Source organism: Pholcus phalangioides, unplaced genomic scaffold (genome assembly GCF_987345545.1).
Source record: "Pholcus phalangioides strain wild (caught in Gottingen) unplaced genomic scaffold, Ppha-v1.0 ptg000039l_1, whole genome shotgun sequence".
NCBI classification, from domain to species: Eukaryota; Metazoa; Arthropoda; class Arachnida; order Araneae; family Pholcidae; genus Pholcus; species Pholcus phalangioides.
In genome coordinates this window covers 2,149,075-2,175,166 of record NW_028301625.1, presented here as the reverse complement: position 1 = coordinate 2,175,166, position 26,092 = coordinate 2,149,075, and the positions used below count along the sequence as shown (strand labels likewise).

The 26,092-nt window shown below is 36.4% G+C and overlaps 1 protein-coding gene across 2 annotated transcripts in view; it reads right to left on the bottom strand.

Moving 5' to 3' along the window:
• Window positions 1-26,092, bottom strand: part of LOC149065453 (uncharacterized) — a 115,398-nt gene that overhangs the window by 2,141 nt on the left and 87,165 nt on the right. For both annotated transcript variants that reach the window (XM_089253804.1, XM_089253803.1), the window contains exons 5-6: window positions 3,154-3,318; window positions 1,546-1,645 (exon numbers count right to left, since the gene is read on the bottom strand). In XM_089253804.1, coding sequence (XP_089109930.1) covers window positions 1,546-1,645; window positions 3,154-3,318 — 265 coding nt within the window. The remainder of the gene's footprint in view (window positions 1-1,545; window positions 1,646-3,153; window positions 3,319-26,092) is intronic.

Genomic DNA, 26,092 nt, shown 5'->3' with positions numbered 1-26,092 from the left:
AAGAAACACGCCACCTATTTCATCAGCTTGGACAGGCTTTATTAACCTCAGTCGAGACAGAATTTTCAACACTTTGCAACAGATGGAGCCCCAATTCACATCCAAAGACCACTCGGAAGCAGCAAATACAAAGGCGAACTCTCCGGACCACCAGACATAAACATCACCCCTCCACGACTCATTTGTGTGAATTCTGACCACAAGGTCCTGCTGACGGCTCTCCAGTGGAGAGCCAAAACACGTCAACCATTCAACCAATTAAATTTTATTTGTCTTAAAAACGTGCCAATTTTTGTATGAACTATTCCATTTATTCACAGCCCTATCAGAGAAAAATTCCTTGTGACACCACCACCTGGAGTTGTCCCTTACCAATCTATACAGGTGTTCCCTTGTTCAAGATGAATTGACAGTGCATTAATAACTCACCGTCATCCTCATCGTCCATCCTATCCATCTCACTAATAATTTTGAACACTTCAATCACATATTCCCCTCTGCCACCTGCATTCTTCCAATGTAAACATATTCAAAAAAAATCAAGTCTCTCTTCAAAACTCAAACCCTGTGTGCCCACAAGAACATGTGTAGCTCTTCTCTGCACCCCCTCGACTGATTCTATGTCCCTCTATAAATAGAGTCTCCAAAACCTTATGGCATACTCCAATCCAGAATGAACTAAGCCCCCAAAAAGTAGAAGGATCACTTTAGGAGAATGCAAAGAGACTTTTAAGAATGAAACCAAGTATTCTCTTTACTTTTTTGAATACCACTGAACAGTGTTGAAAAAACCTAAGCCTTCAACAAGAATTCCCATATAAGTGATCCTAGTTGAATCAGGAATAATATCACCCTGCAACTCGAAAGTGAAACATAGGTTCTTTGAACCAAAATGATCAACTATGCACTTGTCGATGCTGAAAGTCATGCTCATGTTGCAGTCATAATCAAATTAGTCTGGAGCAAACTCCCTATCACTTAGATTCCCAATCCCTCCATTAGTTTCATGTCATCAGAAAACTTGCTATAATCATCCTATTGATAATAATTCCCTAATTGAGTTTATCGATAAAAAGTGAAAAGTATGGGCCCAAGAACACTTTCTTAAGGGACTCCACTTTTCACATCTGTCCAATCAGAAAATTCCCTGTTCACCATAACCTGTTGTGACCTATCTCTCAACCATGGTTCTGACAAATCAGCAAGTTGCCCCCAATTATAATATGGTATAATATAAAACAAGAGTCAATAAAACTATTCATGGTGATATTCCCATTTCGCAAGTCAAAACTATTTTCATATTGGACACAATTTCATTCTTGTCTAGCGTTTTTAATACCTAATAGCAGGGGTTCTCAAACTTTTCCATCCGAGCCACCCCTTTCTCTAATCAATGCTCATCCGCAGCTCCCCAGAGAAGTTTAACAAAAAGTCTCTTTGAAAAACCTTTGACAGTCTCGCTGCGACATACAGTTTGATAACCCCTGCCTTATAATGTAGCCTAAATATATGTAGATTTCAATCCATACAATTGCTGCTACCTACCGGAGCTAATCCAGGACACTCATAGACAGTATAATCCCCTTCTTCATTTTCTTCTTCAGAATCAACATCAGAAGCTGAAGTGTGTTTAGTCGAGCTGGCACTAAAACATTTAATACAGAATTAGAAAGTTGAAAGCTTAATTTGAAATGAAACAATGTGTAAATACAGTGTGGAGAACCATTCATACATTTTTTATTCATACATGTATATGTGTATGTATATATATAATGACATTGGCCATGGATGGCAATGCATATGAAGTCATTCATTCAAATATATTGTTATCATTATAGTTTATATGTTTCACTAGATGAAAATATTTAACTCATTTCATAGAATTCTTGTATTTAGATGGATTTAAATAATTTGTGCAGGATAAAAAGCTGGTGTGCACTTGTTTTCCCAGTAGCCTGAAATAGAAAGGTAGATATCGCTCATAGTAGAGGTTGCTCCTTTCTATTTTCAGGTAAATGGAATAAAAAAAATTTCTCTTGCTACTGATAACCAGACACAAAGTTCCAAAATGTGTATATTAATTCCTATATGTGACGAAAATACAAATATATTTATAATGCTAGGCTGGAAAAATTATAGGTGCCAGGTCCCCATTGCGACTAAAAAATTGGTTTTGGCACCTAATATTTTCTTTGTGTAGTTACTAAGTTGCAAGCTGAGAGCAGCACAAAATGCTTGGAATTTATAGCAGCATATCTGCAAACATGAAAGAGGGTCACCATGCTCTTGAAAAAGTCAAAAGAATTATTTATTTTGGAATTTTTTCGTGGTGTAAAAATTTCTTCTGGTGCCTAGATTTTTTTGCTATTTGTTCAGGCCTGCCATAATGGAACATAGCACAAAGGCAGATAGAGAAAACACAAAAGAAAAAAATTTAATATAGAACTGAAAAAAAGAAATTATGAAGCAATTTTTGAAGTCATGAACTGAATATTCATAGTCATTTCTGGGTTCTTCATCAGCGTGGAACAAGCAGAGACTGGCCAAAAGTAAAACTTTTCTGAAAGCAATCAGGCTGTCACCAGAACTTAAATGTTGCCCTGGATGTAGAGGTTTGAAAAAAACACAGAGAACACAAAACTGTTGCCAATTATATTTTTCTTGAAGTCATGTATTTAGTGCATTTAAATAATCCTCAGTAATATTGTAAATATTTTTAATTCTGCTAAGTTGAAAGAAAATATAATTTTTCAAAAATTTCTTACTAATATTGGAGTTATAATTAGTCAAAAAAATTAACTTTAATTTAAAATCATTTCTCTTGCCACAAATACTAATGAAAGCTGTTTTGTTATAAATTTCAATTTATTAGTCCAAGAAAAACAAATGTGCTAAATAATTAACATCATTAGTTTTTTTTTAAGATTAAGAATGTTCAGATATATTTGATTAGCAATATCATAAGAATTTGTGAAATTGAAAATGATTAAATCATTATTTAAAAATTCCTATGTGTTTTTAGATCACATCAACATTTTTTTTCCAGTCTTTTTACTAAAGTCACCTGAAGGGTGATCTTTTGACAGAATTTCAGTCTTCAAAGCTAATGCTGGAATTGAAAAAAAAACAGTAGAAAGGTTGGGGAACCCTTACTTTTCAACAGCAATCATTTGTTGCTTTTGATGCTGGTAATGGTACATCTGCGCACTCTGAGCAAGCTTACGATCTCCATTAGGGGATCCAGAATCTTTGCTGGGGCCGGTCACACCATATGCTGGATAATCTACATCTGCGGAAGCTTTGCTGCTTTTTTGCAATCTGAAATGTAATGAAAAATAAATAACTCTTATTATGTATAATATACTTCATAACTTGCAAAGAAAAAATAGGATTAAGCCAATGAAATACAATCTCTAAAAGTGTCAAGATGGATGTAATTGCTATCATGAATTTAAAAAGCGCCATTTTCTTTGCCCAATAATTATTTTTGAATTTATATATATTTTCACATTTTTCTTATCCAAAAAATGTTTTGCCAATTCAAGTTTGGAGATTAATATTTTTTTAATTAATCAAAATTGCAAACATTAGTGATGTTTAATTTAATAACATGGAAAAAATCTTGATGCAACAAATTTTTATCAAATGAAAATAAAAAATTCTGTTATATAGAATATACAACAGAATTGTTGGAAGAATAGTGACATGAAAATGAAATATATCTTGTGCATATGAATAAAAATTATTTTCTTCAAATGCTCGTATCTCAATTATTATTCAATGTTTTCATTTCAAATTGCTGTACAATATTTTTTTATACATTGTCAAGTTGCATGAAATTTGGTGAAAACTTGGCATATTATAAGTAAAAACATGCGATAAAAATTGAAACTTTTAAAATGAGTGAGTTAAATAGTCTGATGAAAGAGTGCCCACTTTTTTTTATCAGACTAGATGGCAATTGAACTCGGGAGACAGTGGAGCTCCGTAATTCTCAGTGATGAGTCAAGATTCAGCTTACAAACTGACTTTCATCATATGGAGAGAATACCAAGAACCTATTGTACCCCCTCCCTAGAACAACAAGAAAAGGGATCAATCACTTTTAATGTGCCGACATGAGAATGCATCATGTTAGACAGTTTCACAGACTCTATGCTCTGGTGAAGGTACAGAGACAAAATATTAAAAGCTGAAGCTTAATTCATCTGGTTAGAGCAGGGGTTTCTAACGTGAAAGCTCACGTGGAACCCTTGATGATTATGAGGCTATTCTGCAGAACCCTTAACAAATTTTGAAAATTCCTTCAATATACAGGATGTCCGAAAAGTCTGCATTCACTCTGCGGAGCAAGAGTCTTTACAAGTAATTTTTTACTTGTCTTTATTACAAGTCTTTACAATTCTTATAAGTAAGGATCAATCATGGGGTGGGGGGGGGGGGGGGTGGTCTTGAGTTTCAGAAATACCAATTCCCAGGAAGTCTTCTTGACTCTGTTGTTGCTTGAAGGACTTGTGTGTGAGAATAGAAAGAAAGAAAAAAATGGAGCCAATACGAATATTGTTCGTATCTTACTGATTGATTATCCCAAATTTTTTTAAAGTACACATTCTCAATAAAAATAAAAATTATTCATATATTACTTCAAGTGAAACAGTAACAAGAAAATTTTTGAAGCTATCAGGGTTCCAGGATTTTTGGGGTTCCGTCACTTTTAATTCTGTGGAACACCAAAAATGCTCTTGCGCAACCCTAGGGTTCCATGGCACACCAGTTGGAAAACCTTGGGTTAGAGGCACAATAGGCGCACAGTTTATATGCACATACCATCCTCACAGAGCTCAGCTTGTTGATAAATTCCTCACAAGTGAGGATATCTGATGAAGGGAGTAACCATATCCAAGTCTCCCAATTTCCATCTATATATGTGTGAAGCTCTTGGGAGACAAATTGCCCATTCATCCCCACCAATTCCCATTCGACTCTGAACGTGAGATCTGTTGCCTAAGTAGCTCATCAATATTCTCATAGACAGTATGATCAATCATTGAACAACTACCTACTAGAGGTAACTACACCATGTTAAAGAATCCATTTTGTTTTTCCATTGCTATCAAAAATATATGAAAAAAGTTAATTTGATGAAATTTAAAATTCCAGAAGATGTTGATAAAAAAAGGAAACTTTTAAAAGTTTAAGCATTGCAGTATGCCGGGGGGTAGAAAGGGAAGCAATGACTCCCTCAATCAAAATTTAGCCTATACTGGTGCCTATTTCTCCTAAGTGAATTTCAATTTCACAAAAAAAAATTATAAAAACATATCAAATACTTTTTCTCCCTTCATAGACTAAAATGGTGTTTCTCAGAGTGTGCATCACCAACCTTTTTCAGGGGTGTCGCGACAAGCTGGATATATTTATTTTTGTGCCTATTTACACTTGAAAGTGGTTTTTTTATACCTGAAAATACCAAATGAACTATTCTGGAAAGCCACATATGAACATGAATTGGGCAAAGGAGCCGCGAGTGACAAAAGTTTGAGAACCACTGGATTAAAAGAATGAATACCCAAGTGAGAGAAATATAAAACTCCATTTATATATGATTATCTTGCAAGTTCAGAGTGACAGAGTTTGCGCTATTCATACATATATTGTATCAGAAAAAGAAGTAAATGAAATGTTGAGTTTACTCCAGGGTCGCAACTAGACACGTGCTCAGCCGGGCAAGAACATATTTTGGAGCCTCTATAATGTTGAAGGATAGGTTAAAGGGTGAAATTTGCACCCCCTCTGGTCCGGAGCCCGAGGCAAAAGATCCGCACACTCCCTCCTAGTTGCAGCCCAGGTCTACTCTTCTTCTCATAAGCTTATCTAAATCACTATTTTTCAATAGCTTCCAGGAACCCTTTTGTCAAACAACAAGAAGGCCAAGGACTCCTTAGTCTACATCTGTCATTCCTCTCACTATATTTTCATTTTTTTTCTCCTTTGTTCTGAAACACGTCCCACCAATTTATTTCACTAAAAGTAAATAAAACAATGTCTGCTTAGGTTTCCAATTTTGAGCAGACCTCCCACTTCCCTGGAGAAAATAAGTACAAAGCGGCTGGGAAAATAAGTACAAAGATAAGAAAATATAAATACCCGATGTATAAAAATAAAGAAATACAATTGTGGAAAAAAGCTTATAAAAATATGGTTGTCAGCCTAAATACAGCAACCCAACGTTTGGAAAAATTCATAAAATTAAGCTAAAAAACTGTATAATACACTGCCCATAAAAAATATGGTTGTTATTCATTCAAGTATGGATAGCCTCTCGATTAATCCCACTTAGCTTATATTTTCCATTAGTGTCTATAGTGGGACAATTCACAACCAAGGGCAACTCGAGAAAAAATCTCTACCCGTGAGGGCATCCGACCACGTTTCTTTTTTCAAAAAATCGTGTCATCGATCATTTTTGTCACACTACGGTCATTTTCTGCACACGCGGGCTAATTAGACCGGGACCTACAATTTATTGCCGATTCCGAAGAGCAGGCTTGTTTTTTATACTCGTCGAGGGGTTGGTGCGCTAACCCCTCGATGGGGGACTCCCTGCGGTAGCAATTTTTTGCTGCGGTCAAGTCATCGTTTTTTGTTGTACCCCAGTGTCAGGAAAGTTTTCTGACAAGGACGAACCGAGTATCGAACTCGCAACACCTCTAAACATCCTTTGGTACTTTAGGCGAGCATCTTATCGACCGGGCTACCGCGCCCCTACAAAAAAATGATCAAAAAACGTTTTTGCATTTTCGAATTGGATTTTGCGCCCCGCGCGGTCGTACGGCCAGAGTCACCCCTAGCATAATAATAACGCCCAACAACATAACGTAAGCTATTCCATGCATTTGCAATCCCGTTGAAAAGAAATTCCTGTGACAACAACCTAGAATGAACCATAACCAACAGAAACTTGTGTATCCGAGTCGTAGCATTCGAATGACGAAATATCCCGTAATCCATTATATCAACCCCATTGAAAATCTTATATAAATACGCCAATCATATCTCCCCAAACGTCTACGTTGTTTCAGAGAAAACATAATGAAAGAATCCAGTTTCTCTAATAGCTCAAGCACTGGACGCTCACTAATGTTCTGGTGACTCTCTTCTGCACTCCTTCCAAGACCGAAACTAGAGGGAGCGGGGGCAACTGCACCGGGTGGAAAAATTTAGGGGGGGCGCAAGTATTATGTAGGAACAAAGAACACCGTTATCAAATTATCGAATTTTAAAGTTGTGGGGGCGGCAAAAATATTTACTGCTCTGACTCCTTCAACCAAGTCTATATTTTTCTGTAGGTATTCGCAAACGAAATCTGCTTGCCGGCATCCGCTGCCAAAGCCAGGCTATGGGGGTGATATAATGATGAATTGGAAAATGGCCTGGGAGGCTTCGGGAAGGTTTACGCATAAGATCCTGCGTCGCGTTAAAACATGGGACAGCTAGTGGTGCAGAGAACTGATTATGTTTGCTACTGGACACGGCCCATTCTTTGCTAACCTCAGAAGGTTCAAATCCATCCCCAACAATCGCTGCAGCTGTGGTGAACTTGGAACAAAACTCCACTACGCCACATTTTGCCGACACACCAAAGAGTTCCATCTAAGAGCTCCATTGGAAGCCATGGGAAGCAAAATGGATGGCCAATTTATTAAAAAGACCGGAGCCGACAAGGAAACTGATCAGATTTCTGCAAGAAAACCCGGACAAGGCTAAGATGATCGGACCGTACTTAGATGAGGAGGGGCCCAGCATCATCGCTGTGGAGAAAAGACGCTCGGCCAGGCTGGCAGGAAGACATCAACGATATGTTGCAAATTTAGACTAGGACTGATTGCAGACATGTCTCCTGCGAAGCGATTCTTGCGCTGTGAAGTCCCCCTCCCCCCACACTCTTCTCGCTCTCTTTTATTTTTCTGTCATCCACTTGTATGTCATGATTGTATATATTGTAATTGATTTAAGATTTTCTTTTGTCTTCTCTTTTTTTTCCTTTTGTAAACTTTTTTGCTGTTTTTTTCTAACTTTTTTGTTATGTACATGTATGTATTTGCTTTATTGACCACCACGAAACAATGCTAAAAAAAACTTTAGCCCCTCGTCAATGAGAATTCCCAAATCGGTGATCTTTGTTGCACCTGGAATAAGTTTTACCATTCACCTCATAAAATGAAACGTAGGTTTATTGAACAAAGTGGGAAACCATGCATTTATGAAAGCTGAAAATGATGCTTTAGTCATTTGTCCATGCTGCAATCATATTTAAGTGGGCCGGGAGCAACTCCCCATCGCTTGGATTCCCGACTACAACTATTAATTTAACATCTTCTGCGAATTCGCTAACAATACCCTCAATGCCTTGATCGAGTTCATCGATTAAAACCGATAAGCATATGGGACCAAAGAGACTTCCTTGAGGGACTTCACTTGTGACACCTGTCCAATCAGAAAATTTCCCGTTCACCATGACCCTCTGTGACCTATCCTGCATCCACGATTATACCCAATTCAACAAGTTACCCCCAATCTCAAGCAAAAATGCTTCAAGTGTTTACCATGTTGGACCCGATTGACTGCCCTTAATTGGGTAGTTTTTCCCAATTGGAAATATGCTTCTAGGATCAGCGATTCACAAGTTATTCCAGGATAAATGGACTCTTGTGTATTCTCTCTGGCGTCAGACCACGTCATGTCAGTGACATAGTGAATTCCCACGAATCAGAATCCATCATGTAATTGACGTGATATGATCCCACGTTCGTTCATGTATTCATATCCTAATTCCGGTATAAACACATATCACTTTTATTAGACACAAAAATGATCAAAACAGTGAAGTGTGTATATGCTAGAAAGTCGATACAAATTAACTGAATACATTGAGTAGGTAAATTTTTGGTAACCATTACAATAAAGTCGGTATAAAAATCGACCGACTGAAACAACCACTTCTAATTCCTTTTAATTTTAATTAATTAATCCTTTTAATTAATCGATGTTATCGATCAAAATTGCGAAAAGCACAGAATCTGAAACTTTTCTCCGAGAACGTGGTTATTTCAATCCACTTAGAATTTTCCATTACAGAAAACTTTCCATTTATCATGTACACGCGTTGCTATCTACTACATTTTACAGGCAATTGTATAAGAATTCATGGCATTACCGCGCGAACACACTAAAATATATTAAGAACTAAAAAGTACTAGCGAAATTTAGGAACAGTACAAGATTGTTTCGAAGAAATACATGAAATCATGGTTTTTAATCTTCGATTTATTATACACACACATTCAATTATACACAGGGTGGATACTATCGACAGTCAAATAATTACACATGTGATTCTTTGTGAAAAACTAAATATGGTAAAAGTGTTTTCAGTTTTATGATTTGATCAATAATTATGAAGTTATAATGCTTTAAAAATTGACTGACTTTCTTTCAAACCGAGCACAACTCCTGTCTATCGGCAAGAGCAATTTACTACCGATTGAGTTGTGCCGGAAGTTTGAGTGTGTACCTAACAGTTTGAGAGAGTATATAGTGTTGTGTGAATTTTTAGTGGTGTCATCTATATTACAAATTCTGAGTGAAGTGTGATGTTTGAATATTTACTATTGTAGGCCTGTTGCTCTCTGTAGCGAGACTTTTAACGGGGAGATTGGTTCGCATTCGGGAACCTTAGAAAGCCAACTTCAGCCGACTACCAATGTGGCTTCTCCTAGCGATAGAAGGCCTCCGCACAGGTTGCCATAAACGTCATTCAGATTACCTAGCAAAAGTTTGCTACATTTTGAAACAACAGCATCCTATTTCGTTTCTTCTTATTTTGGCGTAGAATCTTCCTGATTGGCTTACAAATACCGCATAGTGATTGGATGTGGGGCATAGAAATTGCCAATTCTGAGCCCGATTATTTCTTTTCCGCACAACGAGGAGAGCAGGTAATTTTTTCCGTGAATATTCTCAAGGAAAATGGACTATTTACTGACTTCACAAGCAGTGTGCGGAGACCTTCTATCTCTAGGAGGTGCTGTTTGAACCCGGGTCCTCGCAATGTAAGTCCGTCACTCTGGCCACTTGACCAGCACAGCGATCTTAAAAATTGACTACGTCACTTCATAATCCTGCCAAATTTACCGAACGTACTCGAAATATATAATGTTATTAGCCCTAAGAGAAATCGAGAAAGCAAGAGTTTTTTGAGAGGCGATATTGCCCACGTTGGGAAACACTGATTTACATATTGCATCATGGCTTTTAATTGTAATTTTGCAACACAATTAACTTGATTAACATAATTATCTTGTTGAATGATATCGATACAAATTGTCATGTGTAAATCTAAGAACTATAACTTAAAAATTTTTACGGCATCTCATTTATGTTATGATTGTGTGTATAAAACAATATTCAAAACCATATTCAGAAGAACAAGCAGTAAAGGGATGCAAGATTCATCGAAAGACTGGTTACAAGGAAGAAAATTCACCAGCCTTTCGATGAATCTTGTATTGACAAGTGGAGAGGACGTTTCTATAAGTAAAGGGATGGCTTTCATTTTTTTAAATTGTAAACTGGAGGAGGGGGCATGAATTTTCGGGGGAAAAAATTAAGTATGAAATATAAGAGCATCTCAAAGGGGCGGCAAAACTAGTAGTGCTTTAGACGGAGAGAGCCTGAAGTCCGTCTCTGCTAAGAAAGACCCGGAGTAACCACCACCACCCATTAAAAATACGCCCCCGAATGAAACTTCATCTGCAAAAAATCAAGTTCTGAGCGAATTATGTAGGCCGAATTGAATTTCTAAGTCGTTAAAATATTTCTTTTATAAAAAAGGAAAGTACAGTAAAACTTCGATTAACCGTCAGTTTCTGTCATGCGTTTAAATCAGACATCTTTAAAATTGTCCACGGATTACTTTTGCACCCTTCTGTATAAAGCTGCAAGTGACTGTTCTGTATGATGGCGGAAGAGATTGAGCTTCAGAGATCTGACGCACCACAAACCCATCACTAAACAGTCGCTATTATGTTGGGGTGCGAACATAGTGCGTCCGTATTTCCGATTCTGGAAACCCGCGTCGTCTCCGATTGGTTAAAAACCCGAATTTCAATTTTTTTTAGCTTTTAAAAGCGGGCGACTAACGGGAAATATTTCTTGATGTGTCCAGCGATCGGGCCAATCGGAATAAGGAAACGTCCATTCATTTGCACAGCGTGTTACAGCTGTGAACGCAAACCGGCTGTGAAGAAAAAAAAGCGGAAAATTTATCAATTTTCTTTTGAAAAGTCAAACTTGGTACTCTCGTAAATTTGAAAATATTGAGAGAATCATTCGACATCAGTTAGTAGTTAGGAAAAAAGATGACGATATTCAATCACATGTTTTTTTTTTTTTTTGTTTGGTTAAGGAGAATTTAATCTAAATATTTTTAATACTTATAAAATAATTATACCAGGCCTATATTTGGTTTTTCCAAAGGCGGTAAAAACCCGTCAGAGGTAACTACCATTCCAACCCTACAGTTGGCATGCATCCACTTTGTGATCTGAAGGGATTTTCAATCCTCCAAATCCAATCAACAGATTGATTATTAATATTAATTAACGAATAAAGAAATGTGTTTATATTATAACTTTATTTTTACTATTTATTTAACTGAACCTCTTCCCGAGGTGAGTTTGTTGGGCCCAGAGTAGATGGGAAAAATAAATTCGAGAGAGATCTCTCTTCCCCCCCCCCCTTCATACTTTATGGCAGGGGTTGCCCACAGGCCCCCCCCCCCCCGATAAGGGTTTAAGGGTTTTTTAAAATAATAACGTGATCATCACGTATTCCCAAGGGATCAGCATGATCCATCCAGGGAATTTGTTAGTGTTAGGTTAGTAGACATCCATGTCCGAACCGGGATAAAGGTAATTTTAAATAAGGTAAAATTATCAAATTAAAATTAATAATTTACAAGGTGTTAAATCAAATTTGTTATCATTATTCGAGTTATTCTCGTTCAACAGCGGAAAACTAATTACATTCATTTTATTGTTGATGACGAAAATAATTTACTATGGCCCGGATGATGTTGCTCCAAAAATCTTGAAAAATGACGTTAAAAAAATGCCACCAAAGTAATAAAACAAAGTTCTCTTGAAAGACTGAGTATGTTCGATAAGTCGAAAAAAGTTTTGACAGCATCAAAATCATATGTACATTTTTTTTATCAAGTTTGTTTTTTCTCTCTCGTTTAGATTTCATCAAAAATAACAATCTTTTCAACAAACGAGTTATAATTCATAAATCCGAAAACTTTTAATCGATTAATAATTGCATATTTTTTGTGTCAATATAATATTAGATGCTATAAAAATATATTTTATTCATTTCGCCCACCTATTCGGTAGATGTAATCAAATATAGGAATAAGTTGAGAAATTAAGGCTGCCCGCTTCGAGCAATTTAATATGCTGAACACAACTGCTTGTTTTGTTTTTTTTTAAATCAGCTATTTTTGGTTATCCCCTGATTTCGAAACTACTTCGATTATACTGTTGCTTGTTTTCCTAGAAACACCTTTCGTATGGTACTTGTGAGAAGATGAGCTGACGCTTCCAAGAATACGAAAAACGTTCATAGTGGAGACAATAAATTTTGGTCGTCTTCCAAAACTCTCATCAAACCCAATTTGAAACTCTGAAATCATCAGTTTTCGTTCAATCCAATTCCGATCAAAAATATTGATTCAAATATTTTTAAATATGGTCACTTATCCAAAATGTTTTGTATAGAACATTATTTATAAGACGTCTAATCTCAACGAAATCAAGTTAATTCACAAACTTTTAATAAAAATTTTAATCGAATTGATGGAGTCGATTAACTCAACTAAAATTTTATCTGCGATTAACAATTGATCGATTAACCGACCCAATTAATCGAATCAGCCCAAATAATTAAACTAGCTTTTACTCGCGGCTTCGTTCACGTGAATTTCATTATCTGAAAATTCCCCCTTATGGTGTAGAATTTTTTTTTAAAATCCCTTCTTGGTGTGAGTCTACATTATAAAATGAAACTACCGACCAAATTTCACATTTATAACTTCAGTGGTTTCGGCTTGGCGATGATGAATCAGTCAGGACATGTTATTTTATACGTATATAATTTTACCCATTATGGACATAAACAAATCTTCTTATCGTGTTGATATTTTTTATCGATGATTTATTTTATGAAATAAATAATTGACATAAATCATGACCATTGAATGGAGCATGTTCAAAACCTTCCAGCCCTCAAAAATTATTCGAAATTATTCGAAAAATTCTCGAAATTTAAGCAACCCCGGCCTGATGGGGAAAAAATATATATTACATTAGTGCATAAAATGATTTAACGAAACCTTTCTACCTCAATTTTTCGATTTTAAAACAATGGATATTCCAAAAGGCGGGCCCTTTTGCGTTTGAAACAAAAATTCAATATATCTTTTCTTTTTGCTCTGATCCAGAATCGATCGAGCTACAACCAGATCTCGCATTCGTTTTATAAAGTAAAAGAACTCGTCTTATTGCACAGATTGCTGGAATGCGTATTCTGGTGAACACGGGCTATATAGTAAATATTTCTTACGCACAGCTGTAATGCATTTTTTCCCCCATAAAATTTCGTTTCATCGGCCTCTTTCTTTTTATCTTTCTTTGCATTTGGTTGCCGCCATACATCTTAAATAAGGAGGTTTTTTCCTTATGCGGCGACAGAAACCGTCAATTCAGTTCGCCCTAACTTCACCTTCGTTAGTCTCGTGACGAAAAAACGCCGAATCTGTGAGGAAAGTCATTAAATAGATTTCAATAAAACTAAAATTCAAAATTATAGCAGTTTACGATCTTTCAAGTAATTATCGGTTAGTAATCATCTTCGTAAGTATATATATAAATGGCGTCCCATGAAAAAACGAAACTTATCTCAATTGGCTATGATGACGTATGAAAGCGTATAAAAGTGAATCATCTTCCAGTTTTCAATCAAAAATAGGGCAAAGAAGTCTAAAAACAAATAAACGCTGTTTTTTTAATATCACCAAATCATATTAACTGGATGTTTGCTGTTATTATAGATTAGTTTTTCCTTCAGAAGGAAGTCACAAACTTCCGTTGCTCATCCCAAAAAAAGGGAAATAACATCTAATTATGTTTTGTCTTCATTTTAATTTACTCATCGAAATTCCGAAGCATATTTCTTTTTCCATTTCCACGTTATCGCACCAATATTCATTTTATATTCGCAAGATCGGCAACAAGGTTCAGATAGAAGCCGATTTCAAGAAAAATTGTCACTCATCAAGTTTGATAACACGAAGCTTGATTCCTCGGAAGGAGTTTCGTCACTGCGACCGGAAGCCCCAACACTAACACGCCTTGATAATACAAGGGGTTCTACCCAAAACACTCCATAATTTACAGTTCACCAGGGGTGGGAAGTGACTAAGTCCATTTCGGAGCAGCTTTGGAGCAGCAAAATTCAGGATTCGGAGCAGTTTTGGAGCAGCAAATTCGGGATTTGGAGCAACAAAATATGGGATTTGGAGCAGATATTTATAAATTGGAACAGTGAAATTAACAAGAATATTTTCGTTAACCCTCAACCCTTTTCAAAATAAAACTGCATTGTCTTTTGTTATCAAACATCTTTTCGTCAGCTTGATTTTTGTTTTTGGTGTTTAAGGCTTTTGACACCTTGTTTGAAAGAGCGGCTATCATAAAATTTTTTGCACCCGTCTATTTAAGATGATTTTTGCTTACTGTGGGCACTATTTGCTGCCTTGAACAGCAGCACTTCAAATGAGCTAAAAAAATTTTATAAGTTTTTAATTTTTTTATACTTGGAAAGAAATTGTTGCAAAATGGGAGAGAATTTCGGAACAATCAACTCGATGTTTGGCGATTCAGCACTCATTATCTGGCGAGATTGGCGATCTGACACTCGCTATTTGGCGAGATTGACGATTTAACGCTCGTTATTTGGCGATATTGACGATTTAACGCTCGTTATTCGGCAACATTAGCGATTTAACGCTCGTTATTCGGCAAAATTAGCAATTTAACGCTCGTTATTCGGCAAAATTAGCGATTTAACGCTCGTTATTCGGCAAAGTTTCTAAACTAACATTCGTAATTTGGCGGATATGCGCTTTTTACTCCCGGAATGAAATTTTTTTTTCACGAAACATCGGGATTTAACACAATGACAATCGACTACAGTAATTTCTGCTGCTTCCAGTGACGACTTTTTTTTCTTAAACGGAAACACTCGAATTTGCACTTTAAAGCTGAAAGGCATTGCAAGCCATCTCCAGTTCCACGATCACGGACAATATCGGGGTTTCGCGATGGTTAAGCCCGATCAGGGGCCGATAGTTTAAGTATAGTGGAATAAAACACGCTTTTCTCTCTCGTAAAGAAACGTTTCGTGGCTAGCAGGAACAAAATTTTTTTGGCGTCCTTTCCGAAGTTCCGGACATACTGAAGCAAAATTCGCTATTTGGCGCAGAAAAATGCGAAAATACGCTATTGGAGCAGGATGGCGCAAGATATTAGTTTTGGCGAAGTGCGGCGCAATTGGCACAGAGTTCCCACCCCTGAGTTCACACACACACATATTTTAACACGCACAAGTAAACACATTAATAGGAGGTATTTATTTCACACATTTCATCTTTCCTCCCGAAAGAGATCCTTGGGATGTTAGAATAACTAATGCTTCACCTCAGCGTCCGATATTTTTGCAGATGCTTTTGGGGGGGGGGGGGGAACGAAGCACAGAATGTACGGTGGGAGCTCTGGTACTTTGCAAAAAATTTAGCAACGGCATTCAATATTCAAGTACACATTATATTATGGCACGATGCAGGCGTTGCAATATCTTACTACAGCAGTGTTTCCCAAACTTATTCAGCCGATCGCCCCTTTTCAAAAACAAAATTTCTTATCACCCCCCTGGAAGTGATGTTAACCACATCAAAAAATCCACATAAAAAAAATTGAAAGATGCAGAGACGAATTTTCCATTTTTTTTGCATCAATGTTTTGCTGCAACCGAGTAATATAAATCGGGTTGAAAATTCGAAAATAATTACAATAAAAAAGTTACAGTAAAGTTTCAAAAGAATATAGTAAAGTTCATTGCAAAACGTAAAATAATTAAAATTGAAAATATGCATGTATTTACATTGATTGCAGTCAAAGTAATATTCGCATCACAAAAAAATATCTATTAATAATAAAATTATAAAAAAAAAAAAACAGACAGCTACAATTGTTGCTTAGTTTTAGCAAAAATAATTTATTATTAATAGACATTTTCTAAGTGTGATGTGGTTACTGCTTAGTTTTACTAAGCAGCATTCTCGCAAATGAATGATAGGTGATATGTAGGTGATTTTGATTTTTTTTTTTGTCGGAAGATTTGTGACACTATTGAAACGTCGCGCACCTTAAAAAGTTTGAGCTACATTAGAACCTTTGAATAACGGACACTCACGGAACCGAAAATTTTCTCCGCTAACGAGGAGTGTTTGGTAACCGGAGGTGTCCACTAACGGGTAGTGTCCGTTATGGAAGGTTCCACTGTATATCACATCAATTCCAGGTACAGTAATTGCTTTTGCAACCAGAACATATCGTCATCTTCAAATTTGAGAACTTCGGGCTCTCTTTCAATGCTCTGTCAATTTTTCTCGTAGATGTGATAATTGTTATTGTTGCAGATTGTGTGTGAAAAAAAAAATTCGAAAATTGTTATTTTTGTTCAGAGTGTACAGATCATTTATTTCATTACAGATTGTAAGAATCTCTTGGAAATACGTGATCATCACGTTATATATAAAAAAAATAAATATTCTTTAAATCGTCCTCCACGCCCCTTATTGCCAACTGCACCTTACACATTCCTGAAACAATTTAAACTATATTAAACATGTGTTACCTACTCATGAAATCGCATATCCGGAAATTTTATTTTACACGAAATTATCCTCACCAACGCATGTTGGACTTGAGTGTTCTAATTCGGCATGGAGCACAGAATAGTTGATGAGAGAGTTGAGTTCCGGTGAATGCATACCTTCAATTGATGATAAAATTTAGCCAATCGTCATTACTCAAGTTCAAACAAAGCCACTTGCACATGGCTCAATTTGAAATATTTTTTTTAATGGAATTGATGCAAACTACTCAGTGATTTCGATTTTATAGCGGCCGTCTAAAAAATATGCGCTATCCAATTTAGAATATACGTACTATCCAATTAGAATTAGTTTTGTTGTAACGCACTAGATACGTAATCGTGTTCACTCTCTCAGGAAGCATGGGTCGGCAACCAAATTTACCTGGCAATCTGCTGCTGTATAACTTTTTCCCCTTATCAGGACGAGTCTCAGCTATTTCGTTGTTGTTTTTTTTTAATCACCAAAATGCTGCCAAAAAATTATTTTAGTTTTATCTTTTTAATGTCTATTGGATTTTTACCAATCCTGTACGTTTGCAATTTAGAATAGTAATAATCCTTTCACTGGCAAATCAAAGGAACCATCGATAAAGGCAAATAAGAAGAAAAAAGAATGATGAATTCCTATTCATTCCATGAATTCCTAAAGCGTTTCAACACACTATAGGTGTCATCTTCACAGGATGAATACAACCACTATCGAAGCTGACCGGGGATAACACTTGAGTTGATTACCAAATTTTACGCTCATCGGAAAACATACGTCACTTCAAGTCAGACGCCGAGGTCAGAATTAAGTGTGATTCTGACCACGTAATTTTTCATGTAAGCAAAATTGGTCATTTAAGGGAATGTGGTGCATACTGATGCATTTTGTGTGATTAGAAATAACACTAATAAATAATTCAACTCGAAATGTTCAACAATAAAGTTTGTGAAAAAAAATCAAAATTTAATCGTTAAAATAAATTAGTTTTTGAAATGGTTTGTTTGAGGCGATTATGAGTCCAACTTGAAATAAGTTTTCTGAAAAAAAAAACTATATATATTATTTCCTCTCGTAACCCTACACTATCTGCCTATAATTATAAATCAGACTATCGATTTAATTTAGAATATTGCTTAAGATAATTAATTATAATTAATTACGATTAACTAATAAGATAATAATTATCGATTAATTAGAGACTTGCCGCCTGGCAGTCGAGTGGTTAGGGAACTAGCTTCTCACTGTGCAGGTCTGGGTTCGAATCCCGGTTCGGGCATGGATGTTTACTAATACTAACAAATTCCCTGGACGGATCATGCTGATCCCTTGGGAATACGTGAGGATCACGTTATTATTATTATTATTATTATTACTATTGAAAAACTATATATGCACATCAAAGTCTAATGTTTATTTATAAAAGTCCTACTTGGTTTGAAATCAGGCAATGCCCAACAAACACGTCTTCGTGGAGGTTTTCAATATAATATTATACAACCTAAAAAAACATTAACCCAAAAGCAATTCATATATTTGGCTCCATTATATTTTAATAATCTGCCAAATGAAATAAAATATGAAAAAGAATTAAGAGCTTTCAAAAACCTAATTATTGATTATATTAATCTTTTACTACAATAGGAAGGTACTTCTTAGCCCCCAGTATACAGTGTTGTCACACCAAGGCCTCTGTAATATTTGTGTCTGTATACCTTGTTTGTACTTGCTATTATATGAAAGTGTTTGTCACCACAGAAATATTTGTATACTCTGAACGGATCAAGTGATCCCTTAAGTAAAATATTGCATGTATGTGTGTGTGTGTGTGTGTGTGTATATATATATATTGTATTTTTCTTTTCTCTCAATAAATTATTATTTGAGTCAAGGGAAAAAAATTATCAATCAAGCCGCTCATGAGACACTCGTTATTGTTTTAAGTAAATTCTGAAACGAATTTGAAACGCAACTATTTCCTTATTATATTACCTTACTTTCTGTTATGTTATTTCGAGTGTGAATGGTTCCACGGGAGTTTTGTCAAGCAATGTAATGATAATGAACAAATAAAAAAAAGAAGACATCTGATATTTTATTTCGTTAATTTCCTATCCAAAACATTATTTAGGCATTATACACTAGATAGCCAAAATATTTTGACTCACGTCAGAGGCCCTAATTCCTGCCTTGCCTAAGACCTCCTCGTGTCGAAGTCGGGCTCCTGCCATCTGTCATTTATCTTTCAATTTCCCAGTATTACTGCGATATTATTTAGGTCAATATTTTAAGTAAATGTAATTTTGCATAATTTCAAACGCAGGACTCTCACTTCTTTTTTTATTAAAACTGGCTAAGCATCAACGGGGGGGGGGGGGAGAGAATCATTGCAATTGATTATTTTCTATTATATGTAATTCTGTAACCTTTTTTCCTCAGCCACCTCGTTGTGCAGCGAGATATTTCGGGAACCAAATTAGACAAAGCCATTATACTTTACAAGAACTCATACTGTCAATACAGCTCCAATGTCCAGGTTATGGTCAACAGTTACAGCTTAAAATCATTTAGGGTTACACACAACATAGTATGTCATGGTACTTACAGAAAAAAACCTAAAAATCCCTGGTTCTTACCACACATGCAGTGCTAATGAACTGCAATACATAGTTGACAAATTGAAGTCAATCGATATAGATACAGAATAATTCAAAGCATTTTCATTATTTTGAAAAAGTTCCGATATTTTTTAAATTTTCCCAAGAGAATTGCTTTAAATATCTGTAAAAAAAGACGTTTCCGTTTCATTTATTTTAAATCTAGTGCAATGTTATGAGAGTAAACTGTTGAACGTTTTTTTAATTCTTTTTTTGACAGAGGAAAAAGGGCCCTCTTGCCCGGTATGCAAGAGGGCCTGGGTTCGAGTCCCGGCGGAGACGTGATGACTTTTCTTTCCGAGCTCACCTCGGCATAATATCCGGAAAATAACTGTTTCCTTGAGAGGAAAAAGCGTTGAGCAGAAAATTTATAACAAAGAAAAATAAAGTTGTTGAGGATTTAAAAAACAAAAGAATAAATCTTATGTTTAGTGAAGAGTAAACGAGAGTTTGTTAAAGTTAATCACAAAACTTTCGGAACGAGCGTCTCCTTTCGCTCATTTCACTTTATGACTGAAACTGCAGACATGTCTGCTGAAAATCGTATGAGGCACAACAGATATTAATCGTCATCATTTCAGATTAAGAAGACAGTTCTGCCAACTGTAGGTATTTGCCCCAGAAGCAGACATCCAACAAAATAAATAAAGCGATCATTCGTGTTTTCGGATATCAGGTTACTTTCATTAGACTCAGACGCTGAGAAGAAAATTGAATGAATGATAATGGATGGCTTGCCTACTAACGCTCCCGATCATATTCCTTAAAAGCTAATGAGAAATACGAATAATGAAACCCCGTCATAATGCGTGATCATTATAATCCATCCTACTTATTTGAGGGTGCATTTATTTTCTCAGTAAGTGCAATGGAGACAAACTTGGTCGATGTATAATCACTATGTCCGTCGATATTCAAGTCATAACTTTCAATCCAGATTTGAACAGATTACATTTTCCTTCACAAGCCACTGCATTTCATTGTGTTGCCCTCCTGATCGTAACTAGCACAAAACTGAAAGAGTAGTCTGTAGTTGTAGAGCAGTCATCTTCAAACTGTTGCTCGCGAGCACCATTGTGCTCCCTGAAACTCCAAGAATGATCAGTGCTCGTGGCCGACTTCCTACTCGTGAGCACTTGAAAAACGCTTCAATTAACACCCTGTAAAAATTGCATTCAAGAATTACAACTATGCGGATTTCAGGTATACGGATGACAACATTGCCGTGAGGGAATGTTCGTTTGATGATAAGCATAGGAAGTGCTCACGACTCAAGAAAGGTTGAGGACCCCTGTAGTAGAGAGGAAAATGATCCTCACATCCTGTAGCAGCAGCCCAAGGCTGGAATCTTTGGCGGGCCCTCATGCTAGATTTTTCACGGTTTTTCCATATTTAACGCTTTTTTTTAACAACTTTCCTCCGTTTTTCGAATATCTCAGTGAATATTGAACTTAAAAACGTGGATTTTTTTTTATTGGCACACCAGGAGAGACAGGACGACAACAACATTCTAATTGGATTTTTGAGAAAACGCGGACTGTATAAAAAGTTAATTTCTTCCTTTTCTTGTGTACGACCCCTAAAATATATTCAGACTTTAAGTAACTGCTCGTCATTTGAAAACTTTTTGTAATTGAAAGTATGTTTGTAAAGTCAACGGTTACAGAAATATCCGCTGTGCAAACAATTTGGGACAGTGTGTATAACCAACACCATCAATGGCAGAAAGCTTCCACGCGAAGCTCGTGACGTCACTGAAGAAGTCCATTTCCCCTATAGTCATTAGATATACTGGAAAAAAGGGTAAAGATATCGCATGCATCGGCCTGCTATATTCAATGGATATAGGTGAAATGGACTTCTTCAGTGACGTCAAAGCTTCGCGCGGAGGCCTTCTGCTATAGATGGTGTTGGTATAACCCCTTTCAACATGTTACTTGAATACTTTTTGTAAGTGGAAGTATGCCTGTAAGAGCAACGGTTCGCCAGTAATTTGCGGTAAGAGGTAATTTTGCACCGTGTAATTTTGTACACTGGGTACCAGTCTCCCGATTGTCTCGCAATGAATACGTTCTGTTTTTAACGCGTATAAAAAAAATTGCTGTGTTCACAGCATTTATAGTACGTATTTGTTTATGACTAGCATTTTTACTTGAGTCACGCTGACATGTTTCTATTTCGCAACTCACGTTTGAATTCCAACAAATTTGGTTTTCCCTGTTCACGTTTATATCTGTCAGCATAAGCGGATACGGGCTCCATGAATTGTGTGGGGGGGGGGGAGAATCACTGAGGGTATGTATAGTGAACACCTCCACCTTCCCGCCTATGCCAATAATATAATTTTTTCATTGAACGGGAGGGGCGATCGCCTGCTTCGCCCTGTCTTCGCCTATGCCAATCTGTCTCCTTGCATTTCCAGTTGCAAGCTATCACAATGGCCTATCCACAATTTGACCTTTTGTCGATGCTTGATGAATAAAAATTAACCCTCTATAGTCCCGTGTATATTAAATCTATTTTTCGTAATTTTTTGGCATTACATACATTATAGTACAAAATACAACTATGCAAATGCAATACTTTTTATATAGAAAAAGTTGATTCCTTGTTGGTGTCACTTTCTGAGAGCTGCTGAAATTTTACGTTTTGAGACATAAAATCGCACAAAATCCAGAGGATTGAAAATAAAATTCGAAGCAAAAACTATTCAATTTTGCTAAGCAAGATTTTATCTGTTTATAAATAACATTTAAATCTCAGGCAAATTGTATATTTTACCCTTAATTAACCATATATATATGTATTTTAGCTAATTAAAAAATCTCCACTAATTAAATTGCTGTGCTGATGTATTGTTTCAATGAAAAACATGCTAATACCACCCATTTTACATCAGTTTTTTTTTTTTAAATTCCAATACGTTTCTTATGGGGTGAACCATACAGGTAGGTAGATGAGACACTATTTTTATAATTAGAGTGTGGCAGTCACCGCGTTTTGGAAACCTCTCTTTAACATATAGTATTTATAAACAATTCAGTCAAATAACCGAAACGAAATTTTCCGGTTCATTTGATTATTTTTTGATAGTTTTTGTCGCACCACGGTCATTTTCTGCACACGAGGGCTAATTAGACCGGGACGTACAATTTATTGCCGATTCCGAACGGCAGACTTGTTTTTTATACTCGTCGAGGGGTTGGTGCGCTAACCCCCCTCGATGGGGGACTCCCTGCGGTAGCAAATTTTAATTGCGGTCAAGTCGCCGTTTTCTTGTTGTACCTCTGTGTCAGGAAAGTTTTCTGACAAGGACGAAGCGGGTGTCGAACTCGCGACACCTCTGCACATCCTTTGGTAATTTAGGCAAGTATCTTATCGATCTGGGCTACCGCGCCCTTGCCGGTGCAAGAGGAGCTCATAATGCATCATTGCATTTGATTCCCTCATAATTTATATAAAGTGAATTTGAATTTTATAACCAATAACTATCAAAACAAAAATATTAACCGTTTGTGATTTTAATATCGATCATTTTAATTCCGTTTTACCAGCACTATGAACTGCAGTATCGTTTCTTAGGCCGGGATTACACTATAAAAGTTTAATAAAAAGGTCTTGTACAAAACTTGAGAAAAAAAACCAATAAACGCATCGGCTACATTCACTCAAATGTAACCGATGCATTTGCATTTTTCAAGTTTGATAAAAGATCTTTTTTACTTGAAAAATGCAACCAATAAGCGTATCGGTTACATTTGAGTGAATAACCAACAGACTTATTGGCTGTGTTTTTAAGTTTTGTAAAGATTTCTTTATTATTAAAAGTTAAAGATATTTTATATAACTCTTTTATACTGTAATTCTTTATGCATAGACATGCATATTACCGGTTCTTCTGCGGATTAGGTTTTTCATTTACATATTACAGAAGAAGGAATACAACATTTTGAACTGAATAAGGCCGGAATTACACTCTCTCTATAAAAGTTGTTTTTTTTTAAATTCTTTCATAAAACTTCACAAATGCAACCAATAGGCTTATTGGTTGCATTTGTGAAGTGCGAATTTAACCAATACGCTTATTGGCTGCATTTCTAAAGTTTCTAAAACATTTATAAACTTTTATAGTGCGATCCCCCCAGCCTAATTCAGTTTAAAATATCATATTCTTATCTTCTGTAAGGCCGGGATTACAAAGATCTTTTACTAAATTTGAAAAAAAAACAACCAATAAGCCTAGTGGATACATTCGCCCGAATGTAACCTACACATTTATTGGTTGCATTTTCAAGTTTCATAAAAGAACTTTGCAAAACTTTTATAGTCTAATTCCTGCTTATGATATCTTCTGCATTCTGTAAGCTCGAATAACGATAAGTAACAATAAAAAAAACCGAACTTACACGATGGAAAGCAGCTCCTTAGCGGACTGGATGGCACTCTGCCTAGTCATATCATCAGCCATGATCTGACAGTACCTTCAACGGGAAGCGTCGGATCTCTTATAAAATGATGTATGGAATGATGAGGTGGTGCTCTTCACAGACCGACCAACGACCATCACAGCCGGCTCATCCCTTTCTCTGAAAGTGTTGATGGAATGCGTGGGGAATTCCCATCGAATAAATATCCACCCCTTCCTCCTTTTGCCGCAGTCTACTATGACGGTAAGGTCCGACCGTCTAGTGAGCAACGAATGCTCAAGCCAGCCTACACTCGACACCTTTCCCTCCTCCTCTCTTTTAGCAGTCATAACCACTAAAACTTTTGGGCCTAAATGGGTTCTACAAAGTCGGCGGCAAATATTCGTGAAAGCTCGAATTATTAACGCCAGTAGAGGTGGAATGTAATCCCGACTCCGATCAGCACGTCGAACACTATTCAGGGTCGCGAATCGGTTTAATTTAATGAATGAGCTAGCGTATAAGGAATAGCTTTTGATGTAATTCAAGGGCGCAAAAGCGCTTTCTTTTGAAAGTCTCATGTTCCGTCTAGATCCGGACAGACCTTGACGCAAATTTTCTTTCAACTGGATAACGATTTTGGCATAATTCGTGCCTATACTCGAAGTTATTACACCGGATTTTCATAATATATAATTTCTGCTATTTAATGAAACTTAATTCTACACTAATGAACAATCATGTCTCCATATAATGAAGTCGCTTTGTTGCATCAAAAACTTCGTTATACGGAAAAAGTTTTCAATGTAGAACAAATCAAAATCAGTGCGAACGTTCCGGCTAAACTTTCGTTATACGTATAGATAATGTCTTAAATAGACTTTTATTGTTTTTTTAAGACTGCGGCAGGAATTTTTTGCATAATCAGCTCTGCTCACTGGAGCCCCTTGGGGTGGATCCACGCCACGTATGTCCGGGCTTGTTCTCGAGTGATTTGCTGAGCTCACGCTTAATGTGGATGAGATAGGTTACGAGACAAAACAGGTAGGTGGCTTGCAAGCGCCTCCCTAGAAAATTTTAGTCATTAATTCAAATGGATTTGATTCCAGTATAATACCATTGAATTAATTTTCAACGAATTCGATGAAATCAGAATCAAAGTCCTGATTAAATAAAATCCCCGTAAAATACGGGTCGTGTGGTCACTTCATACGTTTCTAACTTCTCGACCAGCACCTTCTATAGCAGAGATCTAGCTAATAAGATTATATCTTGTATAATTTTTCTCAACATATTAGAATATAGTAAATCTTTCGAATTAGAATGTATTGAAAGAACGGTATGAATTTCTCAGTTTGCAAAAAGTGATTGCTAAGAACAACTGCTGAACCTAAAATGATTATTTTGAACGTTTTTAAGATATAGGTTCGGCTCACTGCACAAATTCGTTAATGTTGCATTGATAGTGATAATTACCTCATTATTATTTTTGTACTACATACAAGTAATGCAAAAAATAATTTAAAAAAAAAAATGTAGATTACCCGCATCCAGGGCATGATTTTGACTTCAATGGGCCCTAGGCAAAGCGAAAATCAGCGGTGTTCCCCTTGCAACTGGGGTGAAAAATATTTGGTTGGTCAAAAAATACTGTATATGTTTAAATTTTGGGGCTAAAAATTCATGAGGTACAAGGCAAATGTCCCACTTGCCCATGTGGAAATCGGGTCCTGTCTATCATAAAACAATGCAAAATGATTTTGGTGCTCCTCCAGAATTTTTGTGATGAGCCACCGTCACAAAAATTCTGGTGAGGATGTCTGATATCGGTACATCAAAGTGACTCGTTTTACGTCTCTTGAATCGCATCTGCTTTACTTGCTTTGACCTTTTTTCGTTTTGCTTTTGCCTCCTCCTCCTCCCTCTTCCCCAGCACAAGCCAGTTCCTACCACAGCGCCACACAACCTCTACTACACAAAATCAA